The 18,745-nt window shown below is 40.0% G+C and overlaps 2 protein-coding genes and 1 non-coding gene across 3 annotated transcripts; 1 reads left to right on the top strand and 2 right to left on the bottom strand.

Annotated features, from left to right (window-relative positions):
- Window positions 1-1,311: 1,311 nt before the first annotated feature.
- On the bottom strand, window positions 1,312-6,964 carry LOC129597707 (limb region 1 protein homolog). The gene is given in 13 exon segments (XM_055495358.1): window positions 1,312-1,969; window positions 2,558-2,630; window positions 2,761-2,868; window positions 2,871-2,917; window positions 3,752-3,903; window positions 3,977-4,150; window positions 4,220-4,284; window positions 4,483-4,560; window positions 4,651-4,777; window positions 5,278-5,378; window positions 5,436-5,575; window positions 5,942-6,081; window positions 6,348-6,964. Coding segments are annotated over 13 exon segments (1,518 nt in total). The 5' UTR covers window positions 6,432-6,964; the 3' UTR covers window positions 1,312-1,740.
- On the bottom strand, window positions 3,299-3,371 carry Trnam-cau (transfer RNA methionine (anticodon CAU)). The gene has a single exon. It is a non-coding gene; the product is annotated as a tRNA-Met (tRNA).
- A 4,126-nt stretch (window positions 6,965-11,090) lies between the features above and the next one.
- LOC129597769 (electrogenic sodium bicarbonate cotransporter 1-like) lies at window positions 11,091-17,699 on the top strand. Its single transcript, XM_055495438.1, is given in 17 exon segments — window positions 11,091-11,279; window positions 11,339-11,534; window positions 11,619-11,784; window positions 12,302-12,428; window positions 12,430-12,738; window positions 13,067-13,315; window positions 13,386-13,651; window positions 13,833-14,007; window positions 14,070-14,203; window positions 14,573-15,182; window positions 15,595-15,846; window positions 15,926-16,054; window positions 16,121-16,231; window positions 16,296-16,472; window positions 16,593-16,724; window positions 16,805-17,070; window positions 17,397-17,699. Coding segments are annotated over 16 exon segments (3,282 nt in total). The 5' UTR covers window positions 11,091-11,279; window positions 11,339-11,491; the 3' UTR covers window positions 17,533-17,699.
- The last annotated feature ends 1,046 nt before the right edge of the window (window positions 17,700-18,745 follow it).

The following is an 18,745-nucleotide window of genomic DNA, read 5'->3' as shown; positions in this document are numbered from 1 at the left end:
ATCGATTTCTACCTACCGGCATCAGCACTCTTCCGGCCCATGTCCATATCAGCGTGAGAGATTTCGCAACGTTTTAAAATCAAAACTTTAATTGTGCAGAACAGAACAAGATGAGCTCTACCACATCCAGTTTAAAATTATTCTGAAAATAAGCAAATGCATTTTCATACAATTACAGATACATGGTGGCGGTGCGGTATCATTTTTTTACAAAATAGATTTATTCTGCCCCATAAGCAACAACTTTTTTAGACTTCTTATAAAAAAATTAATTATTTGGCATTTGCCGTCCATAGTATGTGTTATAACACAACATGTCTCCAGCCGATAACGGCCACTGACGATAACTTAATTTTTTCAAGAAAAGACAGAATTTAACTGTGGTAATCAATTTATTTGCACAAAAATCAATAGTATAAGAAAAATAATTATGTTGTGAAATAATGAAAAAGTAACCTTTGAGATAAGCGTGTAAAAAGTAACCTATTTCAACAAGAAATGCGTAATTAGAGTACCACTTTTGAACGAATGTAGGAAGGGATCAATGGTGGCTGTGAAGTGCAGCAATGGATTTTGTATGAATTAGATCTGGAATAGTCAAGTGGTCAGCACTACAATAAGCTGTTCAAACATTCCTTTACTGCAATTAATTTCTCTATCAGGCGTCCCTGAATGCCCGGTAACGTCCGAACAGTAGTCAGTGCTCTCCTGAATAGACCTCATTATGGTAGCGAAGAACAAATACGAACACTAATAAAGTCGTATGCTACTGAATGGACGCATGTATCCAAAGAGAAATGTAGTGCTTGTGCAGCAGAATGAAATTCGACCTCCGAAAGACAAAACACATACCTCAGCCGTTTAACAAAGACGGTTAGAGGCCATTAAGAGACCCGCCAAGGAACACAGCCACATTAATTAGGCTCCTCCGCTAACCGGAGGGTCCAAGATTAATTCCTCAGATAAAAACATCGATCACGCATTATTCATCACACATCGGCTTTATGGGACGACTGATGTGATGACAATAACTCAAGGTCTGTATAACAATACTGTCAATACATGCGTAAACCATCTTGCATATCTATTGTCATCGTACGAATAGCGCGGCTACAAACAAGAGAACTTGATAATATATATTTTATCATAAAGAAAACGGTTCACTGACATTACTTTTTTTAAGTTTTATGCGCTTTTTTTGTTAACCATCGAGCAGACCGTAATTATTTTACCGGATGCGCAGCCAAGTATTTCTTCCTGCACATGTGTACTGCACTAATACAGCATACGATACATAACAACATTTCATTTCGTATTTTTTTATTGAGCCATCCACTGCTTTCTTTCCGTCGAATCAGACGTATCTGTATAATCGGCAGTAAACTTAAGTACAATTAATAACTTAAAAATGCATAATATAAAAATAAGCAAAAACTTTGGCAAAGAGAAATCAAAACTGATCCGTCCAAAGAACAATAACCAACACGAGTATGAGAAAAATATCCACAACATGTATTGCGCGTGAAACGGTCAATACTCAATACATCGACCTTGGTCGGTAAGAAACGTAATAACCGCTATTTTGCAGGTTGTAAAAGCATAAAATCTCCAAGAAGGTACAAAACTTAAAACCATACAATATGTCCTGGCCGTCGTAACGCTACACCGCGCCCGTCCAATTGTACAGCGATCAAAACAAACCTGCCAGCAAATTACATCCATCCTTTTGAAATCGATGGTCTAGCTGTGCTTCTTCAGGTATCCATTTTTTGTTGACAGCTGCAATAGCTTGGACGTAACTGGCTCGATTAGACACTCCTTAAAGGCCGAATTGCCCGATCGCCGGGCAGCAACTTTTTTTATACCGTTGGTACCAATTTTCAGTCGTTCACAGATCGCTTGCCAAACAGCTCGGGTGGCATGGGCGGTCAATACCAGTACGGATGCCACAAGATATAAAATATTATACCTGCAATACATGGGAATCCTGATCGTGAATCAAAACAACAACGAATTAACAACAACGAATTAAATGACGGTTTATTAACAGGTTAAAATTTATATATAGCAGATAGATATAAAAAATCAGTTTTCATAGATTAATGGACAAACGCTTAACTGTTTGTGAATTCATTTTTAGAAGTTTAACATAGATGCATACTATGGAAACTCTAACCAAAAACTTTCAAAGCAGTGCAATTAAATTTTCAAAATAATTTCTGCGTATTCAAAGTTAAGGCTATTATACCACTTCATCTGGCCGGAAATAAATATTTTTGAAATAAATTAGAAAACATTAAAAGATGCACTGTCTTCAGAATTCTAATTACGTAGGCAACATAATACCCAAATCGTATGGAACTGTACTTTATCATTTATACGAATTTTTCGCTGTTAATTTGCTAGAGCCACTTCGACAAGCGTGCTGCAACGCTACTGGTAGTAAAGGTTTCGTAATAAAAAGCGAAAGTTGATTCGACCGCCGTCCATAAATAATCTTATGGCAGATTGTAAAGCGCGTCGGCTTTCATTGTGATTCATGTGCAATGATGCTTACCCAACAATAACACGCAAATTTCGAAGCCAGCTGACATGGACAAAGCTGCCCAGCAGATCGAAATTCGTAATACCTGCCAAAGATTCCCGCTAGGATTAAGCAGTTCAAATTTCTCTTGATTGTCAAGCATATCGAGTTAATGCGACATATTTCAGTCAAAAAGAAAAACAGATAGCCCGACCGTTGCAGTAGTGGCTGCTTACCTAGGACGCGGACAAACAACGGCAAAGATGAACTAAGAAGCAGAATTATAGTGCAGTTGGCAACTATCTGTGGCAAGGATGTATCGCGCAAACGCGGTCGGATGCCCCGATCCAAGGCAGAGAATAAAATCCCACAAAGAATGCAAGAACTATATATCTGCAAACAAAATGCAAACTGTGTAACCATATAAGTAACTACTCTGTAATCCTAAAAACAATTACCTATCCCGTAAGCCAGCTACCGATATTTAATTACCGTAATAAGCTGCAATATGTGCGCCAGCTAAAATTAATTGTGATTCACGCCAGTCAGACAGAAACTTAAGTAAACAGAGTACAAGTAAGTATTAAGATACTGATTTTGTGAGGTTAGTACATGCGCGGTATCTCCTTATACCGATATGCATTTCTGAAACTGCACAAATTACAACTGAGAATAAAAAGTTTCCTAAAAGCTGAATAAATAATGATTGAATGCAACTTAAACCTATACAAGAGTTTCTGTAGACTGTTAAAAAAAGTGAAAAAGAGAAAAAAATGCCCCGTGACAGGATCGAACTGTCGACCTCAGGATTATGAGACCTGCGCTCTACCAACTGAGCCAACGGGGCTTCGAATTGAATGCTATTCCTGTTCCGTATAGCATGTCTAAGTACGGCTTCGTTATTCATATCAGCTGATTCACATTTCACACAGCTTATTTTGATCTCATTATCGATCCAAGCGGCCTTCCACATTACTGGTTTTTAATTTAAATATCAAAGCCAGTTGAAAATATTAAAACCAGCTTTGCTTATAGTGCCCAACATTTGAAGAACATGAAGTTATCGTATTTCCTAATGTTGGGCTCCACCGGAAAGTACTAGTAGTAAGTTCTGTACTTACGTAAGCTGTGAAATTCATACTAATTTGGAAAACCGTTCCTTTATGCGGGTTGGACACATTTTTAACCCTGAATACAGAATAACAAAAAATGGTATGGCAAACTCACCCAATGATAAGTATTTCCAGAAATGCTCCGACTAATCCGAGACTAGAAAGCGAGGTGATTCCAACGTCAGCCAACCGGGAAACACCAGGGAGATCGCGAAATCCTAACGTCATTTTCACCAGATTCCAAAAGCAGACCAGAATACAAAAACTCTAAAAAAGTAAATCTTTTAATAATATTCCCAAGTAGTACGGAATACGGATCAGCGAAGCACCAGTATATTACCGTCCATAACAGCATCAGAAGCATGAGGACCGGATACAGTAGAGTCCGGCGAAAGAACGAAGGATTCAAATGCTCTTCGAAGTGCTCTTCCAGAATAGTGAGATCTTCGTGTGCATTGCCAAAACCACTGGAACGTTCGGAACTAATATTCAGATCCGACGCATCCGCAGCCAGCTGTCATTAAAATTTTCTAGGTGTAGCTGCGACGTGTAAGGAATTTATGCTGCTGTCAACCGCGCTTACCAAGGGACGCTTCACGAGTTTTCCAACTACGGTGAACATTCTGGCGTATCCACAAGGCGTTGATACTATCACGAAAAACATCTAGTTAATGTGTACGTACAAAGAACTAAGAAGTAATTGTAAGTCTTATCGTGTTGCCTTTATGTAGTGAACGAATTGATTTTTTCTGATGTTTTTGAAGTCTTTTGCACGAAGAAATTCAAAAATCTTCTAACGCTTCCATAATTTACGCCTTTTCAGGATGAAATAATCCACTGACGTACTCAACAAAATGACGGCTCCCAGGAAAGACAAGCAGGTATGAAACCACGGAAGGACGAGTTTATGCAGATTCATCAATTCTGCAGTGCAACAAAAGGTGTTACTGGTCAAGGCTCACCAGGCCAACGGGTTATCATCCTCTGAAAAGCCACGATAACACGAACACTTACTGTCGAGTGACAAGAAATCCCACGTGTCGTAATTCAAAAAGTGGTACAGCAATATCAGCACTCCCGAAACGAACACCAAGGCATAAAGAATGGTAACAAGAGCTTCTTTCACGCGACTAGATAGGCCCTGTAAAAATAACACGTCTACCTTTGACCTTTCGAATGTCGTCCCAATATTACATAGAACAGGAATGCATAAATACTGTACTCTGAACGACATCTCACCAAACGTTTCCATAAAAACCCTTTTACAAGTTACACCGAAATCCAAAGCAAAGAGGCATATAATGGTAAAATGAGATCCTAAAAATAACTTACACTTACAACATTAAAAGCTATTCCAAAAATTTGCGTAATCGTATTAATTTTATCAAACGACCGATTATAACGAACGATCATATCAAATAATTTTATCAATTTTCCTACCACGAGAATAAACAATAAAAATTTTACAGTTAGCCGACGACAGGGACTTCTTACTAACTTGTACTAGCAACTTAGTTACTTACCACAAACTGGTGCAACAAACACCACAGAAATACAGTACCTTGCATAAAATTAAGCACTCAGTTTCAATTAAACAAATTACAAACTGACCAATTAAAAGTCATTAATTAACAGCCTTACTTTTCGAGAACCGTCAAAGCCTTCAGATTCGGAAAGGAAATACCCATAGATAAGCGTGACCAATGAAATATTTGATAAAGTTGTGATGAGATTCCATAAATCTGAAAGAAATCGTCCTTTTGGTCACTAAAACCAAAAATAAAACCAAATAGACAAACCATGAATAACGGATGTGTTCAGCCACTGAAAATAAAAGTTATCCGGAAAGGAATGTATAATTTCGTTGGCCAGGACAGAGCATGGTAACAACAGAATCGCTCCCTGAGAAACCGTCAATCCAATGGTACTGGCAAGTATCCTAGAAAAGTACATCCTACACAAAGTGGTACCAATCAATCAAACAATAATTATATTAAATTGCCTCCAAGCAAGCAACTGTACCACATACAAAAAATCGTATGGGTGCGGCACTACCGTCCGCATTAGATGGTCCAAATGAACGCAAATAAAATTTTAGTAAAACACCCGTAAGCAAAACTAGAAATTGTTCAGTCTGATTTAATTTTGGCAAATTATCGAAATTCAGGAGCTCACAAAGTTAATGTTTGCAACAAAACATGCAGTACCAGACAAAATGCAGACAATATCCGTACACCGGCAAAACCTTTTTTCATTCTCCAAAAACAGGAATTCATTTTACAGCAAAGTGCGAATTTTAGCTTACACAAATCTGCTTGCGAAGGCGTCATCGTCCACAATGTGCACACTGTGTGACACCTCCAGTTCCACATCCTGACGTCGTCTGTATTTGCATATCAAAAAATACGCGATGCATCCCAGCGGCAACAGAAATGTAAATATGACCTACACGCAGATCAAAAGCATGTCATAACCATCAGACATATTAAAAGGACAACAACTGACAACATCTAAAATCAGCCCGCTGCAGCACGCAAAAATCTTCGTATACTGATGCAGAAAACTAAAATATCTACCACCGAACATTAACACACAAAAACCGCAAAAAATAAAATAATTTAACGGTGCTAATGTTCATCTTTCGAGCATGCGTTAGGCATGTAGACTAATAACCAAGTAAAGCCACAACTAATACTAAAAAGCAAGCTTACTGTAATATCTCTCGTGGTATCGTGAAATTTGTCGATATCGTTTGGATTAAAGCGGTTCCCTCGAAAATTTCGCTGTCCATCCATTGTCGAGTACACTTGATTATGATAAACAAACGCTGTCTCCAAAAACAAAATTATTGTTATCCAGATTCCAGAAACCAGATGAAGCACGCCTGGAATCTCAGATCTTCGCTAAAATGACTCCAGTGAAAGTTACAGCTACTCATCGACATGCTTTCGGGACTTTGCGTCTCCAGGTAGTCCGAGATAAATTTTGTCCACCAGCTAAATGCCACTGAAAAGCGAAATTTAAGCAAAAAACCAATTAATGCGCGTTTTCTCCTCAGGCAACATAAGTTATTTCTCAATGATCAACAACGTTGAAATCCATCCATCGAAGTCGGACCCGTTTGCTGACATGTGCGCATTTAAATTCACCAATATTCAATCCTCAAAATTGCATAAGGAGTCTTATTATAAGTTGGCAGTGGAAACATGGATCACACATGATTTCGTCCACGCGTGGATGAAAATTTTGATGTTCCGCACTTCCGTCGATCTTTTGTGGATGGGGAAAGATCGTGACGCACGTTGATCTGCAACACTGGACTGCACGCTTGCCAAAATGTGGAATAACGGCATTGGGCCAACTAAACCACGTGCGCTTGTTATGGCAAAGTCACGTGATCTAATTTTATGCGCACTCCCCCCTGCAGGCTGCTGCCACAATCGCTGCGAAACATAAGGCACAAAGGGGTGGTAGTAAATGGCTACCGGAAGTGTCTGTTAAAAGACGTTTCCAACATCGGATTCCAATCGAAAGAAAGCAGTTCAGTTTTTAAATACAAATAGCAAATCTAAATATTAAAAGAGAAAACTTTTTCCGGGGAAATGCCGGTGTTCATTTGTTTAGCACAACCCAGAAGCGCATGTCCATATTGTAGCGATAGTATTTGTACGAACGATAAGACCGCCCAGTTATGATTCATTCCATCGCGTTATGAATTTGTGTCCACTTTACCGGCTAGTTTCCTTTCTCATGAATTTCTAGAATTCAGTCTTGTGCTCAGCTTGCTACAGCTTGCATCTACTTGATTGTTCCTCTTGCAGAAACCCTTGCTTACAACCTTGCTGTGTTCTTGATTCCCTTGTCATTAAACATGCCTTGAGTTACGTTGTTGCGTTTGACCGCTTGGGATGAACTAGCGTCATCCCAATCGGAGCCACCTGTGTAATTGTGTACATCAGTAAGAGCGTCCTCGGCCAGCATCGTTGCCGGCCGTGCCACCTTTCACACCAACAGCCGTTTAATCGTGGTAAAGGCTGATCGCCACCCCACTAGAACAGTAGCCAGATAGGCCACTGTTACAATATGCATAGCCGCGTTGTCAGTTACAACGCCTTGCATACTTCTTGGTCAGTTACTTATTGAGAAGAAGATCTTGCGAGCACTGAAAATACGAGTAACGACTTTATCAAGAATTTCGAGTATTACAAAATACAAATTCGAAATTATGAAGCATACAAATTTCATTTCGAAAGCAAGAAGTAACTGGCCACACAACTTCGAAGTTTCAAACTGACGTGAAGCGGTCCAGCGATCACATCACGCGTATCTGCATGTGTACGTCCTTATGTGTAAGTACTGTATAACATGTTGGTATCAACAAAAAATGGATATTTTTATGGTACAACTTTTTCACTGTTTCAGTGCGCTTAGGGTGCGCATGCGGGCAGGCGTCGGCTACTTCGGTATTGTTTTAATTCCCAATATTTTAGAATCCTTTCTACGTCATTTTTATGGATTTTCAGGTACCAGGTAGTTAAAACAAAAATAATGCAAAATTCGACAAAAAATGTTGGAGCAATGCGGAGACTGGCGTGCGTTTGAGTTATTTTCGCAAACCTCGTTCTTCCTTTCTCGTATGGAAAAATGTTGCTACTGGAAGGTAAAATATTTGTATTATTTATATAACGTAGTTAATATATTATCTATATTCTGTTGCAGTACACATGAAAACACAGTCGACATACAAGTGCACTGTTGACTACTCGTAAGTTGCCGGTGATTGTGTTGATTTTTTTCGTCTTGTCTTCGTGCTGCATGATTAAAAGACAAGTAAGTTAATATATGCCAATTGGTTAATAACTTAAGACCAAACAGCTATCGAAACCACAACTGCTGCACAACGGACAATTATGATAATTTTTAACGGAAGTTGGTACATGCAGATAGTTTCTTTTGAAGTATGCGTGGAATACTTTACAAAATCCACCAGTTTAGGGCAAGTAAACAATCGTTTGCAAATCATCACCGCGCTAATTGTAGCAGTTAACATTTAACCGATGATGAACCGTAACGAGTCTTCCTGAACCGTAAATAGCATCGTCCATGAAAAACTTATTTTTAGGCTTTTTTGTGTCAGTTTTCGCAGCAGATGTTTGCTAGTTGCTTACAGAACATCATCACACACATGCACAGTATTCGTATAGCGCGTGGTTCTAATGATTAATTTTTCTGACCATTGACGTAAGCAGTTTTAGTGTAGTATAGCGCATCTATCGTGTACGATCAATGCAGTGTTTTATTTTGCTTATGACACGATGATCATATAATCCAGCTCTAGATCTATAATTACAAAGTGGTACATGGTCCACGCCGAAACCAGCTGTAAGCCGCTGTTTACGAACCACTCGTTTTGCCGGAACGGCAACAATCTTAACGTACGCAATAAACTTTCTCCTGAAACCACTTATAACTTTTTGTTTTCAGCAAAAAAATCAGGAAGTATCGGCGTTTACGAATTAGTCGATCAGCTCAAGAAAGCAGGGAATTTTTTGCGGACGACGGTAAATGTTAATCGCGGTCGTCATGCCAAACTTAGATGGTGACTTTGTTTATTTATACGTTTGGCACGGCGAATATTGTTACACCCGATATCTGTGTGCAGCAGCCATATTATTTCTCCAGGACTACACATCGTACTTCTGCTCTTCACCAAAGTATTTTCCGCGAGTTAACTGGATCTGGTTTTTCTCCATTTGGATAACTAAGTGCAATACGCTTAACCGGGCTGTGCAATGTATATTTATTGTGATCTGCCTATTATGTGGATAATGGGCACAATTTTGCGCTAATGCCGGCATCATTCCATGATCCACACTGAAGGTACGAGTACGATACGGAGCTTACAGTATCTGACTATTACATATAGATATTCGATAAAAATTCATTGGATTTCTTACAATGTTGTAACGAAATATAGAGCACTGTGACCAAACGGTTGCGGTTGTTGAGTGTCGCTAAAAAAAGTGTTATTATCAAAATCATTAACAAATAACTCCAAATTAATGAGGCAAGGTTGCAGTACCAGCCATGAATTATATGGGTTTAAATTTAAAATCTGCGGTATTTGCTGTTGTGCAAGTGTTTAACAAAATCATGACATTAAATGATCAAACTAGATCTTTGAATAAGCAAGCCCTTTGTAGTTTGTAGTGTTTGTTTGTCACTTTGTACCTATAAAGTATAAAACTCAATATTTTTTGTATATCCATCAATCATACATGGTATCCCACATTGGACCCACAAACATAGCTGACCTGAATATTTTGTTACGTCTACGTCGATTAACGGCATAAGCGCAAACGGAGAACGATTATTGAAATGGGATTTCGCCAAACACACGGAAATATCTCTGCAGTGCCATATCAGACACTGATCTGGCTGTTCCTACTATTTACTAGTGTGTGGCTCAGGTATAAAGGTCACTAATATTTCGAAGATCAGTTGCAAGCCAGTATAGTACAGCCACTACTCGTAGATACAGAAAATTCCGGGGACGTCACCTGCAGCCGCATAGGATAGTCTTATTTAATTTCAGATTGCAGAATGAAAAGCACTTCGAAGTATAGCACTTGGAACGTAATGAGGCAGATTTCTCAATAATTAACTGATTTAGTACAGACTTACATGTACAGTTAATACGGCAATTAATTACAGCGTATTAGGATAATAGTCTAATGTTTCTCTTAATGCAGTTTCAGCCGCATATGCTACCATAAATAAATACTATTAATGATTACAAAGTTTCATTTTAATCCGTCCAGAATGGTAATTGGCAGATGTGAATAGTTGAGAGCTGCATTGTTGTGATTATACATTGTATTATTGTAGCTTTGTACTCAGTATTATGTGTTACATTGTTGTTTTATACGGTCAAATGAGTTTCGGGCAACAAATAAGTAATAAACGCCATTTTCGGCAGACAAGATCAATAAATAATTCGTCTTTTTTTGTCGCAGTGTACGGATATAATTCTGTTCTTTTTATCAGCTCAGCTCATGAATTGCAAATGAAGTTATAGATTTCCGCACTACCGGTACCTTTCGACCTCCATTATCGACAGGTAACGATAGATCCCGGTCCCACATTGGCTGCATAGTACTGTACACATTGCAGCCACTTGAGAGAGCAGTTGGCTCGGGTTCCGCTGCGTGTACTTGCATTGTCACAACCGAGAAAAATGCGGCAAAATTGGCGTTTTAAGTGGCTTTTCGCGCTTTGTGCAAATGTGTGGTAACTGATTTAGGATTAGTACCTGTGATACTGTATGCCGTATGGCACTATGTGGCGGATTTGCCAATATTATATCGAATAGAACTTATGAATGTTTAATCAAGTTATCAGCGCGGCAGACTCCGCTGAAGCCTACAAATGATTCCGTTCGTACTCAACAATCATCCATAAATTACTACCTTATCAATGTTGTCGTCTTTGCACGGATCTGCTTGTGCTAACAGTTACAGTACTTACCTAATAATTAGCGTTCACGAATTATTACCGCAGATACTACTCTAAAATACTGGCGATCTGCAGAAAGAAATATTTACTATTTTGCATTCGAGCCTAACATGAATTTGCACAGACTCGTGAGTGGGAATAACTGCATAATTATCGTCTTTCTAAGAAAGCCTCTTTCTTAAAACAGGAAGCTTGGCTGACATCGTATTATCCGCGCAGAAGCCGACAACGTTAATGACGGAAAAAGCCGCTGCGGAATACACTACTTCCGTTTGCCACCGGATCGCTGACTGGAGTGATTTTCTCTAAAAAAAAGCCAGGAACACGAACACCAAGAACAATGGAACCGAATTTCGGAAAGGACCGATCGAGAACGAATTCCAGTATGTGTACATATTAATAAATGTGAAAACCTACGCTTTTGGCTATAATGATGAATGATGTTACGCACGAACATCGCTTATTAGCCATTACCACGCACGGAATCAAGTTCAAGCTCGGTGATGACACCGGGCAGGATGCCGAGGATCACCTCCATAAGGACAAACACACCTTGTTCTGCGAAATGACCGAACTGAAATTCAATAAGAAGCGCGGAGCCGGTGGCGAGCCGGAGTGGCGCGAAACAGCCAGGTAACATAGAGATATACATGGACGTGGGCAGTTGATATAATTACTTTGCTCGATACTGATCATTCAGTATTCACTTTGTTGGATTTCCGCTCTCCGATGTTCCGCTCGGTGTTGGCAAGCTAACGGTTTTAAAGTTTTTATGATCATAAATGCTTTGGTACCACGCTGGTTGCTTTTTTAAATGCCCTTTATTTACGGTGTTTATAATGATTACAAGCCAGGAAGCGACGCACATAAAATCATGCAACATGACGTTTTTAATTACCGGATTATATCGCAGCGGTTTCTACAGAATTAATTATTGTACTGTACTAGATCGAATTAGTTAAAAGCGTTATTACTTAACTTTTAGCAGGTTAATACTTGCTGAATGCTCGTTTTGAAAATGTGACAGCAATTTTATATTTTTTATCGAATCTCCAGACAAGCGAGACAGGTGACATGTGAAATTCTTAACAAACAACGGGTAACAATAACAATGACCATGCAGTGTTTATCCGTTACTGATTGACTGAAGGTGGGTGAAGTTTGAAGAGGATGTGGAAGAGGGCGGCAATCGATGGTCGAAGCCCTTTGTTGCCAGTCTGTCGTTGCACTCCTTACTGGAACTGCGCAATCACTTCACCACCGGCTTGATACTACTCGGATTTGGACGCGTCCAACCTGCACGAACTGTGGACGGAAGTGATACAGCAGTGGGTCAATAGCGGCTGTCTGCCGGATAATTATCGGGACGCGGTGCTCGGGACACTGCTGCAACGGCCGAAGCATCTCAACCAACGGCGCATGCGCAAAATCGGCAGTAAAGATCAGGACAGTACCAAGACGCGATCGTTTTCCCAGCTGCTGCGTAACAGCAGCAGTAATCTGTTGGAACGTAACGACAGCGGAAAGGATAGCGGTGGACTGCCGAGTAATGCGAATCTGGAAGGGTTGACGCGGGAAGAAAGCCGAGTATGTGTCTACCGGAAGCTGAATGTGTAATTGAATCCTTAATGGAGAACGAAGTTTAATTACTGTACATCCACTGTAACGCGCGGTTTCATAGACAGTGCACCGTGTGCGTACATACGACGTTGTGAAAATAACTATGTTTTATACGATGCGTACGAGTTAACTATTAGGAGATTAAAGAGACATAATATTTATTTCAAAATATGGCAGGCATATACATACAGTCTGTACATATAGAAAACTTGCCGGTAATGTATAGTTTCGTGCAGCCATAATAAGATGTACCTATGTGGCTTTATTAGATGAACAAAAAACCTCGTTTTTTTAGGCCAATATACACTTTTTGAAAAAGTTACCAACGGGAACCGAAGCCGCCAATATATTAGTAGCCGAACTGGATTTCCTGCCGCCCTTTCCGCTTTGTGCGTTCGTTCGGCTAAGCCGTCCCACCTTCCTGGGCAGTCTAACGGAAGTGCCGGTTCCCACGCGCTACTTGTTCGTGCTACTGGGCCCCAAAGCGGTGGGTGACCGCTATCATCAAATCGGCCGAACGATGGGAACCCTCTTTTCGGACGAGGTAGCTAAGTGTTTCCACTGTTTTGCATGATCGGCATCTCTTCATTTATGTTTAATTTGATCTTCTTTAGCTTTTTCAACAAGTCATTTACAAAGCAAAAGACCGGGAAGATATTTTATCAGCTACGGACGATTTTTTGGGCGCCTCCACGGTGCTACCGCCCGGGGAGTGGGATCCCAAAATTCGTATTGAACCACCGGCTTGTGTCCAGTCGCAGGAGTCGCGCATGATTGATAAACTTAGACGAACGGGCAGTACCGATGTGCTGCAGGCACTGGAGAGCAGTGAACACAGTGGTAAATCCGATCATGGCGCCGGAATTCGTCGGACAGGGAGGTAAACTTAATATCTCTTCATTTTTCTTATAAAATTATTTTTACCATTTGGAGTGTCCAGTCGAAAATTTACCAAATGGAGTGTACAGATAATGGCTATGCCTAGCTTAATCAAACACTAATTATAATTTATGATTGATAAAATTATTCAACAAACTTCAGCAAGTTTTGCGTGCGTTTAGATTGTTTGGAGGATTCGTGGATGACATTAAAAGGAAAATACCCTTCTATGTCAGTGATTTCAAAGATGCCTTACATATTCAGTGCCTTGCCTCTTTTATCTTTCTGTATTTCGCATCGATGACGCCACTTATAACATTTGGCGGTCTTATGAGCGATCTTCTGAAACGAAGAATGGTAAGTTGATTCCCACGTTTTCTGGATTTAAAACATTTGCTAATGCAGAAAATGAATTGCAGGGCGCTGTTGAAACGATCCTGGCGCGTGCCTTTTCCGGTATCGCATGGGGCTTGACCGCGGGTCAGCCGATGGTCATTCTGGGCAGCACTGGACCGATTCTTGTATTCGAGCTTATCAGTTTCAACATGTGCGAGTAAGTCATCTTTTAATTTACCTTGAAGTTTTATCGTTAAAAGTTTAGTACATTATAACCCAAAAGCAAGCTACAGTAAATCCGCGCTTTACTATTTTTCAAGATTGATTTTTGCATGGTTAAATTATTTGGTTAGTTACAGGTACTTGGAATCAAATTCTACGAATTAATTAAATGCATAGGTTGTTTAGTTTTCCATTTTTCTAGGTGGATAATTATTTAATTTAACCTAGCGTTACTTTATAGCTTGAAAATTCGAAAATTATGTTGAAACTGAACATTCTAAATTGAAGTACTTCATAAATGGTCAGTACTCAGTTACAGACGTTTTGCCGCTATTTTGTTTCGAAGTATCACATTTTATTACAGATCAATGGACATAGACTATCTACCAATGAGGTTATGGATAGGCATTTGGGCAACTATTCTACTGCTGCTGATGGTAGTATTTGATCTCAGTTCGCTGGTGAGCTACATCACCCGGTTTACAGAAGAAAGCTTTGCCGCACTAGTCTCCGCAATATTTGTTTACGAGGCCTTTAAAAAATTATTCCATATCGCCGAAGAAGAGCCTTTACGTACTAATCCCGGTATCATATCCAATACGAGTGATATCTGTGATTGTGTGATAAAGTCACCGGTGAACAATTATTCCGTCCACATTCCAATAGACGCAAATTTTTCCAAGGAGGACTGTACCAAGGAAAAGAACGCAACAGCCGGAATCGGCACTGCGTTCTTTGGTGATGGTTGCACGCACTATGTTCCGGATGCCTTTTTATTGTCTGTGGTATTATTTTTTGGAACGTATTTTATGGCCAGAACTTTAAAAGACTTCAAGGTTTCTCCGTTTTTCACCAACAAATTACGCCAGTTCGTCAGTGACTTTGCGGTGATTATTTCGATTGGCGTTTTTGTTGGAGTGGACTACGCCTTGGGTATCCCTACTCCCAAACTGGGCGTGCCCGATCAGCTTGAGGTGAAGTGTAAAATGCACATGCAGTATTATCAACACTTTTTTTCGATATTTCGTTAGAAGACTTAATCAAATGTTACCGGAACTGTATGTCATGCAACTAAAATGCTGAGTGCGTTAACTGCAACAATTACTTGATTCATTTTGTACTAACCATAAGGTAACCTAATGTACCTAATACCCGTATAAAAAACGGTTTCACACCAGTCTAGCATAGACGCACTGCGCTCACATGAAATATTCTCCTAAATCTTAAAAATAGCCAAACCATTACAAGTGTATAACTTACTGATATTTTATTGTTCATCTACGATTACTGAGTGGGTGATAATTTTGGTTTTCGGCAAATTGCAGTTTATAAAGGATGATGTGTAGTTGTTAATGTGGAAAGTTAACAGTATCTTTACATTTCTAGCCGACATATACGCCACGAGGTGGTTCATGGATTGTGCCTTTTTTCGGCGACAGAAATCAATGGTGGACTGCCATTGCCGCCGTGCTTCCCGGGATCCTTGTGACTATTCTGATATTCATGGACCAACAGATAACCACTGTGATTATTAATCGCAAGGAAAATCGCTTCCGTAAAGGAATCGGCTATCATCTGGACTTATTCGTTGTCTCTGTGTTGACATTAATTTCGTCCTTTTTGGGAATGCCTTGGATGGTGAGTCAGTTAAGGCGCTATAATATATATTCCTTCGCTTGCATAATGTTGCTCTTTTGAGAATTAAAATCTTGTGCAGGTAGCCGATACGGTGCTCTCGCTCACCCATGTTGCCAGTTTGAGAATGGAATCGGAAGTGGCTGCGCCGGGGGAAAGACCGACCTTCCTAGGCGTTAGAGAACAACGGATAACGAACATCGCCATTTCCGTAATTACACTTTATTATGCAAAACAAGTTGTTAAAAATAAAGGTTAACGGTTCTAATCGTGACAGATTGTTATTGGTGCATCGATATTCATGACAAGTTTCCTTCGCATCATTCCTATGCCGGTTCTGTTCGGTGTTTTCTTGTTTATGGGACTGAATGCCTTAAACGGCCTCCAAGTAAGTGTTACTGAAGCAATGTAAAAGAACAATAATAATCGTTTTCTTCTTTTTCGACCTGTAGTTTACCGACCGACTGAAGTTGGCCTTTATGCCCCTTAAATACCAGCCCGATTACGCATACCTCCGGCACGTGAAGATCAAGCGCGTCCACCTTTACACGTTTATTCAGCTACTGTGCTTGGTTTTTCTGTGGCTGCTAAAGAGTTTTCTGGAAACCGCTATGCTGTTCCCCTTGATGGTATGCATAGCAACAAGTACCTACTCTGTACATCAGCTTACTTTCTTCGTAACGTTTATAGAAAGCACTTGTTTTGTTTTGTAATAATATAGGCAAACTTTTTTATTGTTTTACGATTAGGTTGGTGCACTGGTTGGAGTAAGGAAACTCATGGATTATGTTTTCACGCAATATGAACTCAGTTTCTTGGATGACATAATGCCGGAAAATGTCAAACGAAAGAAAGAAGACGTTCAAAAGGATGACGATGAGGTATTTCGGTTGCCGATATGTCCAACTGAAATGACGATTTTTCTGGTTTAGCATATCCATGCTGAAAACATTTATTTTAGAAAACAATAACCACACCAACAACTGTCGATGAAAACTTCATGAAGATATGTTTACCAAACGGCAACGTCCTGTCTATTCCTGTAAAGAAAAACCACAGTTCTGTATCACAAAGCTCCGAAGCTCTGGATTTTACCAGTGCAGTCAATAAAACCGGCTTATGGAAAAACATCTCTTCGGCAAATTTATTGAGTCAGGTTAATGAAATGGAGGAATACAGGAGCCGGGAGACGTCGAACACCAACACACTGGAGCTGCCAAAAAGCCGGTATATTCTATATGTAAAAACATATTATTTAACGCAGTAGGATCCCTGCAAAATTCATACTGTATGCATGTCTAGACTTGCAGCTGTAGTCGAAAATGCGCGTACGGACGAAAAGACAAGTCGAATACTGCAAATCGACCTATAGACTGATTTTTGGTTTTGGAAAGCATGTAAATTATGCAGTTCCAGTAAACATTTGACCAGCTGTAATTTTCATAACCGTAGTACATAACAGTAGTCATGCAATAAGTACCGATATATAATATTCCTGTCACATCGTACCGTGTCAGTAAATAATAATGACATTGTGACTGTATATATTGTAGCAAGCGGCGTACGGAATCCACCCGGACCGGTGACCAGGATGGACTCAGTCCTGTACCTGACGGTTCCGACGTGGAATCTGATCCCATGCTGCAAATGGAAGTGCCACCGCCTTACAAAGAGCACCGTAGTACTTGACGTTGTTAATCTAACTTCACGTCTCTATCTACTGATAACGGTTTAGCTCACAAATGCTCTAGTAGTGTGCTCACTTGAATTTATTTATTTGTACAGAATTGCCTAAAAAATAACGGCAAATATAACCACAATAACAGCCACAAAATGAATTCGATAAAAAATAAAAACTGCTGATTTAGCCTTGCCTGGTCTGCAGCTAAATACGTCTGACCAAGTCACTCAGAAAATTCAGCTTGTTGGGTCCACATTAACTGTTCAACTGATGATATGAATCTATGTAAAACAGGAGCGACCACTGACCGATGCATACTTCTCGGTTTTTCCCTTGCTCCGCGGCTTTTGCTGTGGCATCTGCTACAGGACCAGTGTCTGCCCAATGCCTCATAAGCTAGCGCAAAGTTATACGCAAACCACAGCGGGATTATCCTGTACCAAAGCTTTGCCGTTAGTACAAGCTGAAGGATGCGTTGCCATTTCGCCATTTTTTTCAGCCCCGGTGTATCGCGAATAAAAGGATTTTTTGCAAATTAAAGCCCGCACTGTGCATAATGTGCATAAAGCTCGCACTGTGCATAAAGCCCGCACTGTGCATAATGGTTCACGGCATTGCGCCGGTTCACGGCATTGTGCGTTAGGCCGGACGCATTTGTGAAGAAAATTATTTCGTTGTAAATTTAGCAAAACATTTATTTACTGTAATAGTAATTTTTTTGCCAGATTTATTCACAGTCAGGTAGAATCTCCACTACGGTGCGGTACGAACGAAAAAACATTCACCTTGGGCAGGTGGGGTGCTGTAATTCCTAACTGTTTTTTTACTTGATAGATGCAGCCTTCCTTAACTTGTAACAACTCGAGTTTTACGGATATTTTTGCCTGTTTGGCACCCACAAGATTGTTGGTGGCATTAAATATTAATGGTTTTCTGAGATGCTGTTGACTTATTTCCTTTTAGATTCTCTTTATTGACGGGTTTGATATACTTTAGTGCACATACGTCTACGCTATGTGTACATACGCGTACTATCGATGAATTCCTGGACCTGCTACTCACTAATACCGGCCTATTCCTTCTACAGAAGTGGGCGGTTCTTTGCATACCTTTCGCAGGGATCGAGCGGTGGTTTGCCGGGAAAAAAGACGCAAGTTGTCGGAAGCTCGTAACGATTAAACACCAGAAGCAATATCGAGCTAATTGCCGGTACGATGTACG

This window comes from Paramacrobiotus metropolitanus, unplaced genomic scaffold (genome assembly GCF_019649055.1).
Source record: "Paramacrobiotus metropolitanus isolate TYO unplaced genomic scaffold, Prichtersi_v1.0 Parri_scaffold0000108, whole genome shotgun sequence".
Taxonomy (NCBI): Eukaryota; Metazoa; Tardigrada; class Eutardigrada; order Parachela; family Macrobiotidae; genus Paramacrobiotus; species Paramacrobiotus metropolitanus.
Note: the sequence above shows the minus strand (reverse complement) of the source record. Positions and strands in the feature narration are given on the sequence as shown.